Source organism: Microtus pennsylvanicus, chromosome 11, assembly GCF_037038515.1.
Source record: "Microtus pennsylvanicus isolate mMicPen1 chromosome 11, mMicPen1.hap1, whole genome shotgun sequence".
Classification (NCBI taxonomy): Eukaryota; Metazoa; Chordata; class Mammalia; order Rodentia; family Cricetidae; genus Microtus; species Microtus pennsylvanicus.
Window position 1 is genome coordinate 62,306,988 of NC_134589.1, and position 21,754 is coordinate 62,328,741.

The 21,754-nt window shown below is 48.8% G+C and overlaps 1 protein-coding gene and 1 pseudogene across 43 annotated transcripts in view; both read left to right on the forward strand.

Moving 5' to 3' along the window:
* Positions 1–21,754, forward strand: part of Obscn (obscurin, cytoskeletal calmodulin and titin-interacting RhoGEF) — a 146,239-nt gene that overhangs the window by 6,837 nt on the left and 117,648 nt on the right. For 34 of the 43 annotated variants that reach the window (XM_075992403.1, XM_075992406.1, XM_075992405.1 and 31 more), the window contains exons 7-14: positions 91–372; positions 1,438–1,713; positions 2,700–2,975; positions 3,453–3,728; positions 9,604–9,879; positions 12,029–12,304; positions 19,369–19,644; positions 20,409–20,684. In XM_075992403.1, coding sequence (XP_075848518.1) covers positions 91–372; positions 1,438–1,713; positions 2,700–2,975; positions 3,453–3,728; positions 9,604–9,879; positions 12,029–12,304; positions 19,369–19,644; positions 20,409–20,684 — 2,214 coding nt within the window. The remainder of the gene's footprint in view (positions 1–90; positions 373–1,437; positions 1,714–2,699; positions 2,976–3,452; positions 3,729–9,603; positions 9,880–12,028; positions 12,305–19,368; positions 19,645–20,408; positions 20,685–21,754) is intronic. The other 9 variants (XM_075992434.1, XM_075992436.1, XM_075992442.1 and 6 more) reach the window with 7 other exon arrangements.
* LOC142860748 (ras-related protein Rab-18-like) lies at positions 7,261–7,874 on the forward strand (annotated as a pseudogene).

The window sequence follows — 21,754 nt, forward strand, 5'->3', positions numbered from 1 at the left end:
CCCCTCTCCCTCACTGCCTGTGACTTCTGTTGCCCGCTCTCTTGTGGTCTTTTTGTTCCCACCATCTGTCTGACCACCCCTGACCTATAGCAGCTCTGGGGCTAGCCAGCAACAAGCTTCCTGCTGTGGCTGCCCGGGAGGTGCTGGCCCGGTTGCACGAGGAGGCACAGCTGCTGGCTGAGCTGTCGGATCAGGCTGCGGCTGTGACATGGCTGAAGGATGGCCGTGAGCTGCCCCTAGGACCCAAGTACGAGATGCAGGTGTCGGCTGGGAGGCGAGCCCTGCTGGTGCGGGATGTGGTGCAGGATGATGCTGGCCTCTATGAGTGTGTTAGTCGTGGGAGCCGCATTGCCTACCAGCTGTTGGTGCAAGGTAAGCACAGGGTTGCAGTGGGGGCTGGCATCGTGTCCTGGGGCTGCACTGTCTTCTGGATGTGTATCCTCTGTTCCCTAGCTCCAGGCATGCTCTGAGGGGTTCTAGGCTGTGGGTAACTGTTTTCCAGTGTGTGTGTGTCTTAATGGTGGTGGATAGCTCAGCTCGGTAGGGAGAAGGCCTTTCTAGCTGGGGATGGAACCTCTCTGGTATGGGTGAGAGTCAGAGTCACGTGTTTAGTCTAAGTCTGGGCATCTTCATCCATACCCTGTAGGCCTCACAGCTTTTTGTTCACAGACGTAGCAGGTGACTGTGGATGCTGTGGTTGGGAGCCAAGCTGGACCCCAGAGGCACATGTATAAGAGTACTGGGGCAAAAACAGCAAGATGCTTGGGTCCTTCTTGCCAGTGCTTCTCGCAGTAGGACATGGGGATATGGCATTGGCTGAGGGCAGCTTCGGACACCAGACAGGGCAAGGGTATCTCCTCCTGTTCCCTGCAAGACGATGCTGTAGACTTACAGTTCTGGCATAGGTGCATACCACCCTTGAGAGGTCTGGGGTTCCCCACACTGGACCATTGGGTGGGGTCCATGTATGTCTCCACAGCTAAAATCTCTTTGCTGCCTTCCAGAGGCATGTGTTCCTCACACGGGCTCTAAAAGCCTACACATGTATAAATTCTGTGCAACAGAATTCTTAGTAATATGGCTTTTTAAGTTTGACTGTTTCCAACAGTAAAAATCATGGCGCAGTCAGTTTCCAGGTGGTGGGGAAAACTGGGGATGTGTTTATGAATGGGGCCTTCCTCTGCTCTGTGGAAAGTGTTTCGGTAGGATAGGGAATAGGAGAACGCTGTCTTGGTCTGGAAGGCCTGGCCTGGGGATTTTCTGTCGCCATGCTCTGCCAATCGGATCTGGCATTACACACTGACTGGACACTGCACACACACTGCCAAGCAAGGGGCTTTGGGAGTTTCCTGGATTCCAGAGTTTATTAACCAGAATCCAGGACTTAGGGGCTTGGAAGGAACCATTGAACAAGTGTCTTTGTCTGCCTGTTCCCAGAGGCCAAGGCCGTGTTTGCCAAGAAGCAGCAGGCTCGCAGTGAGGTGAAGGCAGAGGCAGGCGCCAGTGCCACACTGAGCTGCACGGTGGACCAGGCCCAGACTGAGGTGATCTGGTTCAAGGACGGGAAGAAGCTGAGCTCCAGCTCGAAGGTTCGAGTGGAGGCCTCGGGCTGCGAGAGGAGGCTGGTGGTGCAGCAGGCGGGCCAGGCGGATGCTGGGGAGTACAGCTGCGAGGCTGGGGGACAGAAGGTCTCCTTCCATCTGGATGTCACAGGTGGGTGCCAGGGTTGTGCTCAATGGGGTTATCCCAGGACATATCAGGTATCTTGGGCTAGTGTTCTCCCTGTTCTTAGACCTCAGTTTTTGTGTGTCTTCAGCTCTGTCCAGTGACTTATAGGTCTGATCAACTTAGGCTGATGGTGAGCCAATCTTGGGGGAGTTTCCCTGGAAACACCAACCTGGGGTGATGAGCTTGAATAGTGAACATAATTATGGTTGGGGTTTAGTCTGTTGGCTGTGGGGGGAATCCCATGGCTGCAGAGCAAGTCCCGCAGATGGCAGGAGATGCTTCTGTCTGTCCATTCCTACTTGCTGGTCCCCAGGGTTCTGGGAGCCCTCGTTGGCCATGTCATAATTCCCATGAGACCATGAATGTGTGTCCAACCCACTCCACCCTGTCCTTGAGGCTGGGAAAAGGCCACACACCGTAGCCCTCTTTCCTGCTTGATTTTATTGCATTTTGCTGTCTTGCACTTCCTCTCCGCTGGGGTCCAGAAAGATGTAGGTTTCTGGTTTGGGATCGAGGTGCCCATTTCTCCAAACTGTACCTCTTCCTGCTGTTTGTGGTCTCTGAATGTAAGAGGGCTAGGAGGCCATGGATGGCCTGAAGTTTCTGGGGGTTCCAAGACAGGGAAGAGTCAGAGTTCTGTCCTTAAATGTCAGGATAGGTATTGTTAAGGGACACTAGCAGTGATGGCCTTAAGGGCTACAGTAGCTCACCTGCCAGCAAGCATCAGAGTGGGCCTGCAGGTTCTGAGGGCTGTGACTAGACCCTGCATGCCAGGCCTTCCACACATGAAGGTTCAGCAATGCAGCTTGGGTCCCATGTGACACAGAACCTTGTTTATAATCCCACGATGATCTTTCAATTATGGGAAGTGTTGCCTTGGCCATGCCTGGGCTCTGATGAGCCCCAGGCCCTGGAGAAGGGTTATGTATAGTCTTGGGTCTCTGACCTTGTGCATCCCTATCTGTCCCCAGAGCCCAAGGTGGTGTTTGCCAACGAGCAGCAGGCTCGCAGCGAGGTGAAGACAGAGGCAGGGGCCAATGCTACACTGAGTTGCAAAGTGGCCCAGGCCCAGACTGAGGTGACCTGGTTCAAGGACGGGAAGAAGCTGAGCTCTGGCTCGAAGGTTCGAGTGGAGGCCTCGGGCTGCGAGAGGAGGCTGGTGGTGCAGCAGGCGGGCCAGGCGGATGCTGGGGAGTACAGCTGCGAGGCCGGGGGACAGAAGGTCTCCTTCCGTCTGGATGTCACAGGTGGGTCCTTTGGGACAGTCCACATGTGTATTTATAATTATTATATCTTCTTTATTTTTTTGAAAATGTTTCACTGTGTAACCTTCCCTGGAACTTGCTACGCAGAACAGGCTAGCCTCAAGCTCACAGGGGTCTGCTTTGCTCTGCCTCCCGAATGTAAGATTGTAGCTGCGCACAAGCACACCTGGCTTATGAGTCTCTTACCAAGCCTAATTTGTTAACTAAACTTCCTCAGGAAATACATACACAGTATTTGGTGCTATCTGCATCTGAGGCACCTCCTGCGGGTTTGATATGTATTCTGGATGATGCAGCATGATTTTCCCTGTGTTTTGAGGCTCTGGGGTTTGTCTTGAGACAGAGAGTGCAGGGCCTGGATGACATCTCCTGTCCAGCTGACCCTCCCAGGGTCTTTCCCACTGTGACCTTGCTGATCTAGATAGTGCTCTGACCTTGTGCATCCCTATCTGCCCACAGAGCCCACGGTGGTGTTCGCCAAGGAGCAGCAGGCTCACAGCGAGGTGAAGACAGAGGCAGGGGCCAGTGCCACACTGAGCTGCAAAGTGGCCCAGGCCCAGACTGAGGTGACCTGGTTCAAGGATGGGAAGAAGCTGAGCTCTGGCTCGAAGGTTCGAGTGGAGGCCTCGGGCTGCGAGAGGAGGCTGGTGGTGCAGCAGGCGGGCAAGGCAGATGCTGGGGAGTACAGCTGCGAGACCGGGGGACAGAAGGTCTCCTTCCGTCTGGACATCACAGGTCAGTTGGTTAGACATTTGACTCTGTTATGGGACAACCCCGGGGGAAGCGGTCCAGTGTGGGCCGGGTGCTGGGTGTGTTGCACAGCCTGCACAAGGGTGTATATTGGATAATTCTCCACAAGTAATCAGCAACCCCAAGTTCAGAGGCGTGAACAAGAAGTATGCTTTTGTCTCTCTAGTTCATGGGGTAGGAGACACCATGCGGTCTGTGCTCATGGCTCATTTCTGTCCAGTGTGGTGTCCCTGGGGCTGGGAATCCAAGCTGTATGCGTGTTTGCATCTGACGTCCTCACTGAGATGGCCCTGAAGGAGGGGGCTGTAGGGGACCAGAGGCCTCTTTTCTAGCAATGGAGCTGACCTCAGTGCTGCTTTGGAAGCCCTCTGCCTCCCTTTGTGGTCTCTGCTGCTTGGCAATAGCTTGTCCCTAGACTGGTGGTCTCCATGTGGGCCATGTGGGCCTCTTCTTGAGGTTTCCCTCAGGGTGCAGGATCTCTTGAAAACTCCGCTCTGGGAGACCTTAGTGTTATCTCTGTTGTTTGGCCACAGTTAAGAAAAAAATCCCTCCTTGTCCCCAGAGTATAGAGAAGGAGACCTTTCTGTGGGCACCATGGTGGCGTGTCCCATTGCACAGGGGTCTGGTCACAGTGGGACTGAACCCTGGGTTACTTTTTCTGACCTTTTATCAAGAGTCACAAGCTTCCATTCTGTGTCATCTTCTTTCAAATTCTTTCTGCCTCATGGTCACACAGGGCTCTGACCGTCACCTTCAACTTTCCAAAGAGGAAGGATATGGAAGGATTAGTGCTCTCTCCCTCTGAGTGTGTGTGTGTGTGTGTGTGCTCACACGCACTTGTGCGTGCATGTGTATATGCACATGCTAAATTAGTTTTTATTTCTTTGGTTTTGGGCTCCTAGTCCAAACCCATTATCTGCATCAATACACTGACTGAGATGTGTTCCCCACACTCCCCTCTAGTTGTCTCACCGTGTCTGGTTTTGTGTTCAGGTCTTTGATACATTTGAGTTCATGCTTGAATAGGGAGAGAGTTAGGACCTTGCTTAACTGGTCACTGTGAACTTTTTTCTGTTTTTGGCGGGTGTAGAGGGAGTCAGACCATATAGTCTTAGCTGGCCTGGAACTTGATACGCAGGGCAGACTAGTCTCAAATTTATGAAAATGTATCCATTTCTGCCTCCAAAGTGATGGGATTCAAGGCATGTGCCAGTATGCCTGGCAAATCACTGTAAGCAAAAAAGATGCCCGCATGTCTGTATACCTACCATATGTGTGCAGTACCCGAGGAGAAACACATAGGGCGGTAGACTCCTGGCGCTGGAGTCACAGGTAGCTGTGCACTGTCGTGTGTGCTGGGAACGGAACTCCAGTCCTCTGAAGGAGCTGTGTGTGCTCGTAACTGCTGAGCCGTGTCTCTAGCCCCGGGTGAACTGTGACGGTTCAGTAAGTTTTAAAACTGGAGATGGAACTCCACTAATTTTGTTCCTTTTTTTCTTTTAAAATTGGTTTGTTTTCTTAAACCTTTATTATTTTACATGTATGGGTGTTTTGCCTGAATGTATGTCTGCGAACCACACTTGTGCCAGGTGCCCGTGAAGACCAGAACAGGGCATCAGACCCCTGGAACTGGAGTTACGAACACTTGTGGGCTGCAGTGTGGTGCTGAGAACAGAACCCAGGCCTCTGGAAGAGCAGCCAGTGCTTGACCGCTAAGCCACCTCTTCGACTCCTCTTTCTTTTAGGAAAGATTATATTGGTCTTCCAAGTTACTCTGAATTTCTGTTAACTTTAATGTCCCTTCTCAAATTTACCAAGTAAGGATGCATAGTTTACATGCCGGCCTCGAACTCACAGAGATCCACCTGCCTCTGCCTCCTGAATGCTGGGATTAAAGGTGTGCGCCACCACTGGAGGGCTGTTATCTAATTTGCTGACACACAGTCATTCACAATGTGTTTTGAGAGCCTTTGTAATTGCGGGAAGTCTGTCTTGATGTTTTCACTTTTATTTTGGATTTTATTAAATCAAGCTATTTCTTTTTTCTTAGTTGAGACAGTGGTTAGTCTGTTCTATTGATCTTTTTCAAAGAACTAACTTTTTATTTATTCCAATATACTCTTTTCTTTCAAAGAAAAGATTTATTTAAAATTGTTACCGACATTTGTTGCTGGTAGTGTCTGCGTGTTTGTGACATCTCTGAGCTGGGCCATAGAGGAGATATTCATCACCATGTGACTGGACAGGGCAGGTCTGTGGCTGTTGTCCATGGATGCAACTTTTCCTGAGCAGGACCTGTACACTGAACTCAGCATTACCTCAGGCCTTCACTGAGCTTGCCCAGGTGTGCAGGCCTTTCTGAGCATGACCACTGTGCTAGGAGATACCAACACACTCCAAAGCCCTCTGTGGAATTTCATTCCTTAGCTTTTGGTTAGACTTGTTTGCTACAGTCTGTTCTTCACTGTCCATGGAAGCCTGGAATTCGGCAAAGACTTCCAGTTGCCCTATGGTCCTTCTTGGGAGCAGTGCTCTGCACTGAGAACTCAGAACTATTGGAGACAACCCGTGAGTGAAGCTCAGAGACTAAATCCATACATACATCAGATGATGCTGGTTGTCTGGGGGCCTGGTCTGCCCTGCTCTGGCTGCAGCTGCAGACACACCCCTGGGTTCAAAAGCACACTGGAGTAGAGAGGGCGAGGAACAGTGATATAAAATTTCTCACTTGGCTGTCTGTGACCCAGATTCAGAGGTTTTTCTGAACCATGTCTGTTCATCCTCAGATTACTGTAAGCCATTGGCCAATTTCTTTCTTCCTTCCTTCCTTCCTTCCTTCCTTCCTTCCTTCCTTCCTTCCTTCCTTTCCTCCTCCTCCTTCTTTTTCGTCTTCCTCTTTTTTGGTGGCACAGGATTAGGGCTAATGCTTCAATTTCTCTTATCATAGAAATGGAAAATGAACATCAAATTTGTATTGGAAATGCATTCAAAATCACACACTTATTCTGTTGGGCCATCCCACACACCTGGGAACATTTGAAGACACACGGAGGTGTCCACTAAGGGGAGCGGTCCTCTGTTCTTTAGATTTCTGGAGATAGGAACATGGAGATGATACATTTAACTTCTAAGAGGCTAAATGGAGAATTGATTTGGATGAGGGGAGATCAAAGGCAAGGAGAGCAGGTGTGAGGCTCTTTCTTACTCCAGGAGGTGGTGAGGTTAGGAGAGACAGTGACTCTGAGCACAGAGAGGAGGCCGAGGTTTGAGAACGGTTGTAGGGGTGAGGTTAGGAGAGACAGTGACTCTGAGCACAGAGAGGAGGCCGAGGTTTGAGAACTGTTGTAGGGGTGAGTGGAGCAACACTGAGAGGCATGAAAAATAAGGAAGAGGGAGTTGTGAGGTATAGTGTAGACTTGGGCGACAGGAAACAGAAAAAAACGGTGGTCACAGAGGTGCACATGCGCAGGCTGTCGGGAAACACTGACAGGGACAGGTCCAAGGAGACGGGCGCAGGATGGGTGAGGACGTGCTGACCACTCTGAAGATCCTCATCATCGGCGAGCGTGGGGTGGGCAAGGCCAGCCTGCGCCTGAGGTTCCCAGATGACACCTTTAATCCAGAACTTGCAGCAACAATAGGTGTCGACCTTAAGGTGAAGTGATTTCAGTGGATGGGGATGAGGCTCAACTTGCTGTGTGGGATCCGGCTGGTCCAGAGCGGTTCAGAGCATTAACCCAGCTGTTACAGAGGCGCACAGGGAGTTATATTAGTGTATGATGTTCCCAGAAGAGACACCTTTGCTAAACTGGATAATTGGCTAAATGGATTGGAAACATTCAGTACAAGAGATCACATAGTAAACATGCTAGCTGGAAATAAAATTGGTAAGGAAAATCATGACGTTGGTAGAAATGAAGTCCTGAAATTTGTACGCAAGCATTCCGTGTTGTTCATAGAGGCAAGTGCAAAAACCTGTGATGGTGTTCAGTGTACCTTTGAGAGACTTGTTGAAAAGATCGTTCAGACTCCTGGGCTGTGGGAAAGTGAGGACCAGACGAAGGAGTCAAGCTGTCACACAGGGAAGAGCTGTGGAGGGGAGCTGGTGGTGGCTACTGTTCTGTGCTGTGACCTCTGGTGTTTCTTTCTCTTGCATATTTGATCAGATAGTGACATCTTTCTGCATATAAACTCTCAGCTGCTATTAGGGACCTTGCAGTTTGCACATAGTTGTTTTTACCACGGCAATGAGTACTTGCAGGAAACCCCCTCATGGGCTTTCCCAGATGAGATGTTATGGTAAGCACGCATAGTTGGCAGTCTCTAGGGTTTTTAAATATAATGTAAAATAGGTGTCCCTTCATGAGTGCATTTGATTTTATGATTTACATTTATCTTGTCATTTTTTCTTTTTTTAAATTGATTTTTATTGAGCTCTACATTTTCTCTGCTCCCCTCCTTACCTCTCCCCTCCCCTTCAACTCTCTCCCCATGCTCCCAATTTACTCAGGAGATCTTGTCTTTTTCTACTTCCTGTGTAGATTAGATCCATCTATGTCTCTCTTAGGGTCCTCATTGTTGTCTAAGTTCTCTGGGATTGTGATTTGTAGGCTGGCTTTCTTTGCTTTATGTTTAAAAACCACCTATGAGTGAGTACATGTGATAATTGTCTTTCTGGGTCTGGGTTACCTCACTCAAAATGATGTTTTCTAGCTCCATCCATTTGCCTGCAAATTTCAAGAGGTTGTTATTTTTTTTCTGCTGTGTAATGCTCCTTGACGTTTTAAAAAAAATATCATCTGTCTAGGATGTGTTGCTGCAAGTCTGCTTTTGTTTTCATTTTTGCTTAAATACTCTGATCAATTACTGAATTACTTGGTAGCAGAACTAGAACCATGGGGAGGTAAGCAGAAGTCATCAAGCCTATCCAATTTCCCTCGAGGAGGAACAAAGCCCGATTCACAGCTTTTCTCGGATGCTTGAGAGTCTTAGTGCTAAGTAAAATTCTCAGTTCAGAATGGAGCCCAGGCTGATCCATCACTAAAACTCTGTTCTGATGATGCTTCCAAAATAGTATTGATAAGGGAGCTTTAATCCATTGCCCACTTTGGGTACCTGATCCTTGGAGCTATGTTTTAGTTATGGTGTCTGGCAGGACAGCAGCGAGGCTCTCTATCATTTGGGATTCAGAAGGCATGAACTGTATATTCTAACTCCATTAATACTTCTGCTTCTAAAACCTAACATCTTTCCCCACGCCTGTTGGCAGTGTTTGGCCAGTGCCTCGACTGTGGCTTGTGTAATGACTATCTGTATCCTGTGGCTTCTGTAAATGGCTACTTGCTATTCAAAAACCCATTTCTGTGTTTTGAAGGTGGGGGAGAAAATACTAAGTGATAATTTGAGAAAGGCGGATTGTTTCCAGATTCTGAATGGTAGGGAAATGCTATTGCAATGAGATGGCTGAGAATCTACTGTAACAAGAAGCCAATAGTTTATTAAAAACCTACTTGTACAGAATAAAAAACCTTTTCCACAAAAAAAGAAAAGAAAAAAGAAACAGAAAAACAGTGATGGCATGGTGCCCAAAGTATTGAGGGAAATAACTGTCAGCCGCAAAGTCCATGGCCTGCTAAGCTGTCATTCAGGAGTGAGGGTGAAATAGCACATGTTCAGGAAGTATCTTTAGAGAGTTTACCATTCACGAAACTTCCTGAAAGAATTGTCAATGGATATGCTGCTCAGAGTTAAAAACCTTAACCAAAAGCTAACAGAATGGGATCATTGAGTCACCAGAGTTTGGAAACCAAGGTGGATTTTAACTTAGTTATAGCAACTGTGTGTCCCTGTTTATCTCCAGAGCCCAAGGTGGTGTTCGCCAAGGAGCAGCAGGCTCGCAGCGAGGTGAAGACAGAGGCAGGCGCCAGTGCCACACTGAGCTGCACGGTGGCCCAGGCCCAGACTGAGGTGACCTGGTTCAAGGATGGGAAGAAGCTGAGCTCTGGCTCGAAGGTCCGAGTGGAGGCCTCAGGCTGCGAGAGGAGGCTGGTGGTGCAGCAGGCGGGCAAGGCGGATGCTGGGGAGTACAGCTGCGAGGCCGGGGGACAGAAGGTCTCCTTCCGTCTGGACGTCACAGGTGGGTGCTGCGACACTAAATTAGTTTGCAGATGTTATGAGCCTGGTTATGGCCAGGCAGGCCCTGGTGTCTTTCCACCGAGTATCATCTTTGCCTCTTTCATATCCTTTGCCAATCACATCCCTGCATCTGGTCTAGGTGGCCTGGTCCAGGTGCATTTGGTGCATATGTGTTTAGGTTAGTCAGGGCCTCTTGTGTGCCTCAGGAGGTGTCTTAATGCTATCATGTTCTGTTTTATGTTCTCAGCACCTTCTTAGGTTCCAACAGTGTTGCTCGGTGCCACGGACTCTGGTCCTACTTGTGTGTAGGTCCAAGGCAACCAGTGTCTGTTTGAGGTCCCTCCCACAGCTCTCTGTGGTCTCACTCTGTCCAGCATGAGCTGTCTTTTAAAGAGAATTTTTATTTCATGCTCAGCCAGGGTAAGGAGGAATTTCAGTCACATAATCATATTTGAAACTATATCAACACTGAACCTGGGGCTGCCAGGGTTCAGTTAGGTGTTTTGGAATATTCCCCCGCTGTCCCTGGGACTAATGCAAGATTGAGAACAAGATCTTTCTCAGTTCAAAGACCTTTCTGTGCTTGACCCAGAGATGTAAAGCACCAGAAATTCAATGACCACCAAAAGTCAGCCTGAGCCAATGGTCCTTAGTTTGTTTCTTTATGCCAGAGAACAGAAGAGATTCGGAGATTCAGGTAACTTGTGGGAGCAGTGAAGTGGAAGCAGGTTTTGTTAAGAGAAATTAGGGAAAAGAGAAAGACCTCCCTCACCACCCCCAAGAGTGAGTGGGGGATCCCAGAGAGGAAAAGACATCAAACTTCTTTTGTCTGGAAGGTCTTTTTGTTTGTTTTAAAAGATTTATTTATTTTGTATACAGCATCCTACCTGCAAGTCTACCTGCAGGCCAGAAGAGGAGACCAGATCTCATTACAGATAGTTGTAAACCACGTCGTGGTTGCTGGGAATTGAACTCAGGACCTCTGAAAGAGCAGCCAGTGCTCTTAACTGAACAATCTCTCCAGCCCTGTCTGGAGGTTTTTTTTTTATAGGACTCCTGGCAGAAACTGGGCAGAGACCGAGGCAATTACATTTTAGTCAGCTAATTAGAGAGCCCCATATCCTGTGGCCCGATTTCCTGGTCCAATCAGAGAGATCGCCTGCAATGCCAGTCCAGTTAGGGGACGGAAGCCCCTCCTCTTTTATCTCTGACTCCAGCTTGTATTTATCGACCTATAACTCAGAGCCGGCGACGCTGTCCTCTGACCTTGCAGGTACCTCAAGTCCAGTTAATCACTGTGAGTTCTCTGTTCTCACAGCTACCAAGAGGTAACTGAATTTGTTGTTTTTGCTTATTTTTGGTTTTTCAAGACAGGGTTTCTTTGTGTAGCCCTTGCTGTCCTGGAACTCGCTCTGTAGAGCAGGCTGGCCTCGAACTCACAGAGATCCGCGTGCCTCTGCCTCCCAAGTGCTGGGATTAAAGGTGTACGGTACCACTGCCTGGCACTGCAGTTGTTCTTAGTTAACTTCCAGTCTCTGGATGGTCAGGAGTGACTTTAGCTTTCCCCATGGACTTTTTCTCCTTACAAACCACACAGCTAGCTCCTGCCTTATTAGTTCAGGATTGCTGGATGCCTTGTGGAACACATGAGGACCTGTGGAATGGCAGACAGATGCCGTGTGTGTGTGTGTCCCTGTCCTCGTGCGCACACGTGTGTGTGTCTGCACGCGCATGCGTGTCTATGTGTGCGTGTGCGCATGCGTGTGCTCATCCTGCTGGTGCCTGCTGGGCAAGTGCTTTACCACTGTGCTTCCCCTAGTTCAGGCTGAACTCTTCGATGTGAGAATGTCCCCTCGAATCTGATTTATGCTTGCAGATGAGTACTGAGCAGCTCTTGGGGCGGTGGCTCACTTGTCAGCACTGAGTTACTGTTATAAAGTAGTGTCTAGTCCATAGTCCTTCACCAGTGACTCTGCCCTGCCTTAACTGCCCCTGAAGCGGCCGGTGGGATATGTGGATGAACTGTGGTTTAATGCTGAGAGGTTTGAGGGAGTTCATTCCCCCCCCCCCGCTTCCGGGTAGTCTCATCCAGGCCTTTTCTCCGTGTGACTTTCATAACTCAAATGGTTTCTGATGTTGTCTGTTCTCAGAGCCCAAGGTGGTGTTCGCCAAGGAGCAGCAGACACGCAGCGAGGTGAAGGCAGAGGCAGGGGCCAGTGCCACACTGAGCTGCAAAGTGGCCCAGGCCCAGACTGAGGTGACCTGGTTCAAGGATGGGAAGAAGCTGAGCTCCAGCTCGAAGGTTCGAGTGGAGGCCTCGGGCTGCGAGAGGAGGCTGGTGGTGCAGCAGGCGGGCAAGGCGGATGCTGGGGAATACAGCTGCGAGGCCGGGGGACAGAAGGTCTCCTTCCGTCTGGATGTCACAGGTAGGTTTTTCCTCCCTCCCTCCCTCCCTCCCTCCCTCCCTCCCTCCCTCCCTCCCTCCCTCCCTCCCTTTTTTTGTGTTCTGTAGTGTGCATATCAGGCATTAGGGGGAGATACTGCCTTGTGACCTATTTTCCCAGCTTCACCTATAGTCACTGCTCGCAATTGCTGGTCTCTTTCGGGTGCCTTGGTTTTGTGAAGTGCATCATATTTGTAAAAGGTTTTGAACTTCTCAGCAATTCTACGAGAAAGAATTCTGACTATTCCCATTTTAAGGTGGGCACAGAGGAGCTTTGACTTGCTAAGCCAGACAGTTGCAGAGCCAAGGTTTGGGTCAGCGTTAGTTTCCCCCTGAAGACCTCTGTCCCCTGGCGTCTGCTGCAGTAGGTCTCCTGGTGTGTGGCTTCTCGAAACTTCTGTTTGAAAATACTCCTTTTTGCAGTTGTGCTGGTTGGTTTTATGTCAACTTGACACAAGCTGGAGTCATTTGGGAGGAAGGATTGTAAGTTGAGAAAATGTCTCCATAAGACTGGCTTCTAGGCAGGTCGGTGGTGCATTTTCTTAAACAGTGACCTCCCAGCCCACTGTGTGCAGTGCCACCCCTGGGCAAGTGGCCTTGGGTATGTAAGAAAGCAGGTTGGCATGGGAAGCAGGTGCACAAACAAATCCTCTTCTGCAATCCAGAGCTGATTGTCCAGTATGAGCTTTGGTAGCCAAGGCGGCTCAACAGGGATGCCTGTGGATGAAGTTTGAACATGAGGCTGGAGTGCAAGATCCCTTGGATGTATGCTTGTTTCAGTGTAGTGCTGGCGTATGCTGCACACAGATTAGCATTCTGAGCAGTTAGGGAGGAACAGGGCATGAACTCATTCTTGAGAGAAAAGGGGTGTCAGCAAGGAGGATTCCTAAGGTACATTGTTTGAAGGAATTGCCAGAGACCCTCTGGTGGAGAACTTCAGACTTGTCCTGAGTGTGTCTTTGATTCAAAGAGGGATGAGAGAATAGAAGAATCATAGGCTGATAGTGCAACTGGGTTAAAGACCTTTCTTTGAGAATGGGATATTTTCAGAAACCTTGAACTCGAGTGACCTCAGTGGACAGTGAAGAGATCATAGGTGGAATCCCCCAAAATAATTTTGTCTAGTTTTATACATTAAAAGAAAACTCTTTACACAGTTGAAGGAAAGAAAGAAGGAAAAAGAAAGAAAGGAAGGAAGAAAGGGAGGAAGAAGAAAGAAAGGAAGGAAACAGGTTGAGCGGGCCATGAGGAGCACTTCTCCATGGCCTCTGCATCAGCTCCTGCCTCAGGTTCCTGACCTAAGTTTTTGCCCAGAGTTCCTTCATGGTAGACTGTGTTCCGTTAAACTCTTTCCTCCCCAGATTGCTTTTGGTCATGGTGTCTTACAGCCACTGACACCCTGATTAAGACAGTAGTGTTCCAGTGAGGACCTCGTATGGTTTGCTTCATATTGGGGGCTGGATCATCTTGAGCCTGGGGGTTTATGTCTTTCTGTTGTGGGGATTCTTGGTCTTGGCTCTTTTGTCCCATCTGCCATCTGTCCCTGGAAGGACTCCTGTGACTCTGGCCGACCCTTTCATATTCTTACACCCGTTTTCACACACGAGCTTCTCTCTGCTTAGTTACGATCCTCTGTGCTCCTGACCCACTAATCTTACGTTGTAGTACACATAAGGACTGCCAGTACCACCGGAAGTAGGTGTGCTTTTAACTGTTGCATTTTCCAGTGTTATCATTTCTGTTTGATGAACAGAATCTATGGATTCTTGTGCACACACGTGTGCGTGCACACACACAATACACACATACATTTTGGTGTTGAATCCAAGGCCTTTTACAACCTACTTACATCCTCCACCATTGAGCTCTATCCTCACCACGTCACTACGTTTGGTTTTATTCCTTCTATGACTGCACCCTTGTCTGACAGTATACTGAATGCTGTCCTCAAAGGGCAGCCCCATGACCCACCCATGTCCCACTAGACCCCACCATTTTTGCAGTTGGGGGTTTTTCTCATATCCATTCCTATCCTGGTGTGACAGAGAATTTTTTTATTGACTTAGACACATTTGATGTTCCGACTGCTGATTGTGCTGATGTCCTCTAGTCCGTCTATTTGCTGGGTGCTCCAGGCTTTGTCTTTGGGGCCACCAACCAGCTCCCAATACATGACACAGAGTCTTCTTTTTAGTTTGAATGCTCAGCCTAGCTCAGGCTTGTTTCTGGCTGGCTCTTTTAACTTAAATTAATCCGTTTCTCTTTATGTACTTTTGCCTCGGGGATTTTTACCTTTTTCCCCTGTATGTCTTACTTTTCTTGCTTCTTCCATGTCTGTCTGTCTGGTGACTGCCTGGCTGACTTTGGCTGACTGGCTCCAGAAGTCTCTCTTTCTCCCCCACCTTCTCTCCTCTTTTCTTCTCTAGATTCCTCATCCTATTTATTCCCTCTGCCTACCCCACCCCACCTAGCCTTTCTCCTGCCTAGCTGTTGGCTGTTCAGTTCTTTTTTTTGATTGATATATTTATATATATATTTTTAATTATGTATACAATATTCTGTCTGCGAGTATGCCTGAAGGCCAGAAGAGGGCACCAGACCTCATTACAGATGGTTGTGAGCCACCATGTGGTTGCTGGGAATTGAACTCAGGACCTTTGGAAAAATAGGCAATGCTCTTAACCGCTGAGCCATCTCTCCAGCCCCTGTTCAGCTCTTTATTAGACCAATCAGGTGCCTTAGGCAGATAAGGTGGCAACAGATCTTTACATAACTAAACAAATGGAGCACAAACAAATGTAACACTTTTTTTTCTTTTTTCTTTTTCTGACTTTTTTCTTTTTTCGAGACAAGGTTTCTCTGTGTAGCCCTGACTGTCCTGGAACTAGCTCTGTAGACCAGGCTGGCCTCGAACTCACAGAGATCTGCCTGCCTCTGCCTCCCAAGTGCTGGGATTAAAGGCCTATACCATCACCTCCTGGATCATCTTTACTTTGTTAAAAAGGCAGCATAGACAAATGTAACACATCTTTATATAGTTAAATATTCCACAATGGCTGGGTAGGTAGGGAGCACTCAGTATTGGAGCTGTTCCAGGGGCCTGGTGCAGCTTGCTCATGGTTGCCTATTTCTCATCTGTCCTGAGTCTTAGGCAGACTCCTTCTAGGACTCCTGCACCCAGCTACCCTCCTGCTCAGAGCAACTTTGCTGCTCTCTGCTCGGGTTTGGATGGCTGGCTTCTCATATGGGCGTGCGTGCTGGCATTTGGTTCCCCATGTGTTGAGATGGGAGATATTTACAGGGTGGGCCCCATGGGAGGTGCAGGCCATGGAACTTCTAGCTTCATGAGTAGCTAATGTAGTGGGCCAGGTCTTGTGGGACTGGTGTGAATGGGTTCTCCCGAGTGTCTGTCACCTCTCAGGTCCCTTTCCTGTAGGCAGAGCTTTCATTGGTACCACCAGCCAGGTCTGTGCCGTCAGCTGGCTCCCAAATAACCACAGAGACTTAATATTAATTACAAAGCTCAGCCGACAGCTTAGGCTTATTTTTTGGCTATTAACCCATTTCTATTGATCTGTGTGCTGCCCTGAGACCCGTTTACCTCATCTACAGACTTCCCGTCCTGTTTGCTCTGCATCTCCTTAGACTCCTTAGACGTCTTCCCAGCATCCTCCTGCTCTGGCTTTCCCACCCAGTCTCTTCCTGCTGAGCTATAGGCCAGGCAGCTCTGTATTGACCAATGAGAGTGATGCATCTTTACAGCGCACAGAGACTGCTCCACGGCTCCCTCTTAGTCTCCCCCCACTGCTGCTCTCCTCTGTGGGTCCTCATTAGAGCCAAGCCAGTCCCAGGGCTCTTTCCTTGAGCCTTTGGAAGAATGAACTGAACAAACTGGTTTAGTTATTCGTTTATTTTAGTGAAGTAGCAGCCTCAGGCTTTTTGTTCTAGCAACACAAACCGACTCGGGTAGCTTTGTAACCTCTTAGGCAGCTTTATAACTCACCCACCATGGAAGGAAAGTTCTAGAGTGTGGACTCTCACCCTACACTATTCATTGGGGGTTTGTCCTCATAAATTTGAGTTCTGTCTATAGGAGATGTCAGCCACCTCATTGATTGCTTTCCTATTTGTTTGTTTACTTTGTGGTCCCTCCCACCTCCTGTTTCTTGTAGAAACCCTGTGCCTAGACTCAGGTCTGGTTTCACTGTCACACTCTAGCTAGCATAGAAAGGCAGGGGTGGGAGTAGTCAGGTGTGACAGATGCTTTTCCCCAGCACTCTGTGCCACAACTCAGGCACCCACTCCTTCCTCCCTCCCTTTCTCCCTCCTTTCCTCCTTCCTTCCTTTCCTCCCTCCCTCCCTCCTTCCCTCCCTTTCTTTCTCTCTCTCTTCCTCCTTCTCTCCTTCCCTTTTCCTTCTCTCCTTCTTTCCTTCCTTCCTTCCTTCTTTTTTTTCTTCCTTCCTCAAGACAGGATTTCTCTGTGTGTCACTGGCTGTCTTGGAACTAACTCTGTAGACCAGGCTGGCTTCGAACTCACAAGAGATCCACTTGTCTCTGCTTCCCTTACTGCTGAGCACCTACTTTCTTGCTCACAGTTCCTACCAATGGTGTAGATCTTTTGTCCGTCAGTGTTCTACTTGTTTGTCTGTATGTCCCTTAAATACTACTGCACACCAAGGTCCCTGGCTGTGCGTGCCTCATACCACTCACCACCAAGTCTAGGTCACCTGCTTCCTTTACTGTGCCAGCTCTGATAACAACCTTGTTTCATGGATGTGTGCACCTTCATCTTCATGGTATAAGTTTGTGCCCCGCCCATGAGACGGTGAAGTGTGAGCCTCTGCGTTTTGCTGCAGGCTTCCTAGCTCTGGTTGCCCCTCAGGAAGCCCTCTGCTAACCTTGCCTGTGGAGGTAGTTGAATAAATCAGCGAGGTGCTTCCTCAGCCTGGGATCGTATTTTCTCTTTACCTGCATTTTTTCCACATAACATGTGCCTTTGAAGATTTTATGCTAATGAAAAAAATTACAGCATTTCCTATGTAAATTGTCTTAATAAAATATTCATTTAGAATTTAATGTAATTAAATTGCCTTTGCAATTCATGGACAAATCATTTTAATTTTAAATGAAAGCATCTTACAGATGCAGAAGTGAGCAGAATCATGGAAGCTGGTGCTATATGACTATGACATAGGCTCTGATTAGAGACGGATGAAGCATGCACAGGTTAAGAACATGGATGATAGCAGGCATGGGGTGGGAGATGAAGAACCTGTTAATAGAGCAGTGTCCCTTAAAGCCGGAGAGCCCTTTGTGCTGATTCCATCACCAAAGGTGTAGCCAAGGATGGTCTTAAGACACTCATATTTTTATTTATGTGATGTATATGCCTTGTACGGGTATGTGCGTATGAGTGCAGAGAGGGTGTTGGATCCCCTGCAGCTGGAGTCACGGGCAGTTGTGAGCCACCCAACATGGGTAATTAGTTACTTTTCTACCTCCTTGACAAAACACCGTGACCAAGACATACTCATAAAGAAAGCATTTAATTGGACCATCGTGGTGGGGCAGTGTGGCAGCAAGCAGCAGGCGTGTTGGCTGGAGCAGCTGAGAACTTACCTTGATCTTCGAGCAGGAGGCAAAGCGAGGGAGACAGGCAGGGAAGGGTTGGAGACTTTTGTAACCTCAAAGTCTGCCAGCAACACACTTTCTCCAAGACCAAATCTCCTAATCCTTCCCCAAAAGACCTTCCACCAATTGGGGACCAAATAGTCAATCCTGGGGGGTGGGGCGCATTCTCCGTCAAACCACCTCAGTGGGTGTAAGAGCAGTTTGAGTTCCTCACCACTGAGCCATCTCCATGGACACTAAGTATGTTTATAGCAGCTTTATTGGTTGTATCTCCAGGTGAACGGCCCAAATGAGCCATAAGAAGGAATGGGAAAGTCGTTCAGTTATGGTTTTTATGTGGTACAACCCATGGACTGGTACATAACTCCTATGCTGGTGCATGTAGCAGCGTAAAGGAACAAGCTTCCTGTTTTGAAGACAGACTCTCACTATGTAGCCCTGACTGACCTGGAACTCACTGTGTAGTCCAGGCTGCTTCTGTCTCCCCAGTTAAAGTCATGTACCACAATCCCTCACCTAATGAAGAAATGCTACGTAGCATGGATGGGTCCTTCAGACAAGCCAAACCAAAACACACAAACCCGCCAGAATATAACAAAATAAACATGATGAAGAATTTGTTGTTGGGTGATTTCCCATCACGTGAGTACCACAGAGTACAGTCACACAAATGGAGACAGCTCTCATGTTGCTGGGTAAAACTACCTTAAGGGACCATCATTGTAATTTTGGGGTCCGCCACTGAGTGGAGCAACACTATAGAGCATGTAACTGGCCCAACAGGTGTGAACTCAGAGCCCAGGCAGAAGGCTCTATGTGTGTGTGTGCCTACACCTGTGTATGTATCTGAGTGTGTGTATGTGTTTGTGTGTATGTTGTGTGTGAGCCTGTGTGTATGTGTGTGATTTTGTTCTTCCCTCTCTCTCTCTCTCTCTGCCTGCCTATGTAGTGACAGTCTGTGGATGGGGAGCTGAAATGCTCTGTTTGTTCATAGGTTTCAGTTCTGTGCGGAGAGAGAGGTCCATATGAGGTTCACTGAGCTGAATAGATGCTTGTGCATACTTTATGTATGGATAAAACCAGCAGAGAATGAGGCTATAGTGCGCAGAGCACACAGTCTGCCAGCTCTGGGATGTATCACAGAGCAATGAGATCTGCTGCAAACATGGCAGAGACACAAAGGTAGAGAGCTGGAATAGCCCAGCCGCTTTCTTCTGGATCTTGAGTCAGGATAACTTCCAAATGCATATCTGAGCCACCGAGACAAGACACTGTATCTGTAAAGACAGTCTAACATCTCACTGGGCACCTGATGTCCATGACTCCAAGGACACAATTTATGGAACCTTGCAGAATTGGTGTCTGCGAAGTAGGTAACATTGTCTCTCTCCCTGTGTGCCTCTCCTTGTCTCCAGAGCCCAAGTTGGTGTTTGCCAAGGAGCAGCAGGCTCGCAGCGAGGTGAAGACAGAGGCAGGGGCCAATGCTACACTGAGCTGCAAAGTGGCCCAGGCCCAGACTGAGGTGACCTGGTTCAAGGACGGGAAGAAGCTGAGCTCTGGCTCAAAGGTTCAAGTGGAGGCCTCAGGCTGCGAGAGGAGGCTGGTGGTGCAGCAGGCGGGCAAGGCAGATGCTGGGGAGTACAGCTGCGAGGCCGGGGGACAGAAGGTCTCCTTCCGTCTGGATGTCACAGGTGGGTGCCAGGGTTGTGCTCAGTGGGCTATTACAGGACATTTCAGGTATTTTGGGGTGGTATTCTCCCTGTCCTTAGACCTCAGTGTTTGTTTGTCTCAGGGTTCTGGAAGCCCTCATTGGCCATATCATAATTCCCATGAGACCATGAATGTGTGTCCAACCCTCTCCACCCTGTCCCCTTGAGTCTGGGAAAAGGCCATACACCATGTGGTCACTCTTTCCTGCTTGATTTTATTGCATTTTGCTGTCTTGCACCTCCTCTCCGCTGTGGTCCAGAAAGATGTGGATTTCTGGTTTGAGATTGAGGTGGCTGTTCCTCCCAGCTGTGCCTCCTCCTGCTGTTTGTGGTCTCTGAATGTAAGAGGGCGGGAAGCCATGGATGGCCTGAAGTTTCTGGGGGTTCCAAGGCAGGGAAGAGTCAGAGTTCTGTCCTTAAATGTCAGGATAGGTATTGTTAAGGGACAATAGCAGTGATGGCCTTAAGGGCTACAGTAGCTCACCTGCCAGCAAGCATCAGAGTGGGCCTGCAGGTTCTTAGGGCAGTGACAAGACCCTGCATGCCCAGACTTTCCACACAAGAAGCTTCAGCAATGCAGCTTGGGACCCATGTGACACAGAACCTTGTTTATGATCACATGATGATTTGTCAATTATGGGAAGTGTTGCCTTGGCCATGCCTGGGCTCTGATGAGCCCCAGGCCCTGGAGAAGGGTTATGTATAGTCTTGGGTCTCTGACCTTGTGCATCCCTATCTGTCCCCAGAGCCCAAGGTGGTGTTTGCCAAGGAGCAGCAGACACGCAGCGAGGTGAAGGCAGAGGCAGGGGCCAGTGCCACACTGAGCTGCAAAGTGGCCCAGGCCCAGACTGAGGTGACCTGGTTCAAAGACGGGAAGAAGCTGAGCTCTGGCTCGAAGGTTCGAGTGGAGGCCTCGGGCTGCGAGAGGAGGCTGGTGGTGCAGCAGGCGGGCCAGGCAGATGCTGGGGAGTACAGCTGCGAGGCTGGGGGACAGAAGGTCTCCTTCCATCTGGACGTCACAGGTCAGTGATTATGTGTCAAGGTGGCTTGTTTGCAGGTGGTGGGAAATTCCCTGATGACCCCAGTGGTCCTAGTGTTTTTCTCCTTAGAAAGACTATCTCTGCATATGGCTTCCTTTCCAGTTGAACTACTTGCTTTATGTTGGAATGTGTGTGTGAGAGAGCAAGGGGCTTGGGTCCCACAGTACCTTTGGAGGGTACAATCCCAGTAACCTAGTGTCCCACAAGACCCCTAAATACTAAATTTTCCACCACCTCCCAGCGGCACAGTCTGAAACAAGCCTCTAACAGGTGGGCCTTTAAGGAGCATTTCTGATTTAAACAGTAGATCCAAAGAAGAAAACAGGGATCCTTTGCTGCACCACGGGTCAGCCTATGCTAAAAACATGTAAAGAACACATGGGTGTCTCAGTGCAGGGATTGGCAACCATACTGAAGGAGCAGACGGCAGAGTTCAGGGTGGATTCCTGAGCAATCTATTCCCCACTCCCACCCCGCCTACATCTCTCCTCTCCCCTCTGGGACTCATGGAACAGCTGCAGACAGCATGAGAGATTATGAGAGATTATTCAACCATACTGAGGAGAAAACACTGGACCAGTGGTCACCACATACAAACCCAACTATAGTTGGGTTCCAGACTTAGAATAGAAAGAGAAGCACAGAATCCTCAAAGTGACATGCAGGTATTCCTGTGACTTCGCTTATGGACTGAATTCATCATTGTGCACATACTTAACATATAACGATCTACAGAGTGACAATGAGGTGCAGCGTGGGATCTGATAACATGTCAATGATGTGCACTGGTCAAACTTGGGCAGTCTGTGTTTCCAGTTCCTTTGATGCTTATCGTGTTTTTGTTGGAAACATTCAACGTCTTCTCATGTAGTTATCATGAAGTACTTAGGTTGTTCTGCACTGTACAGGTGAACACCAGAATTATGGGATGACTGCATGTGCCAATAGAATAAATGTACACTCTGGAACACACACACACTTACACACACACACACACACACACACTTACACACACACACTTACACACACACACTGGGGATGGAATACAGAGC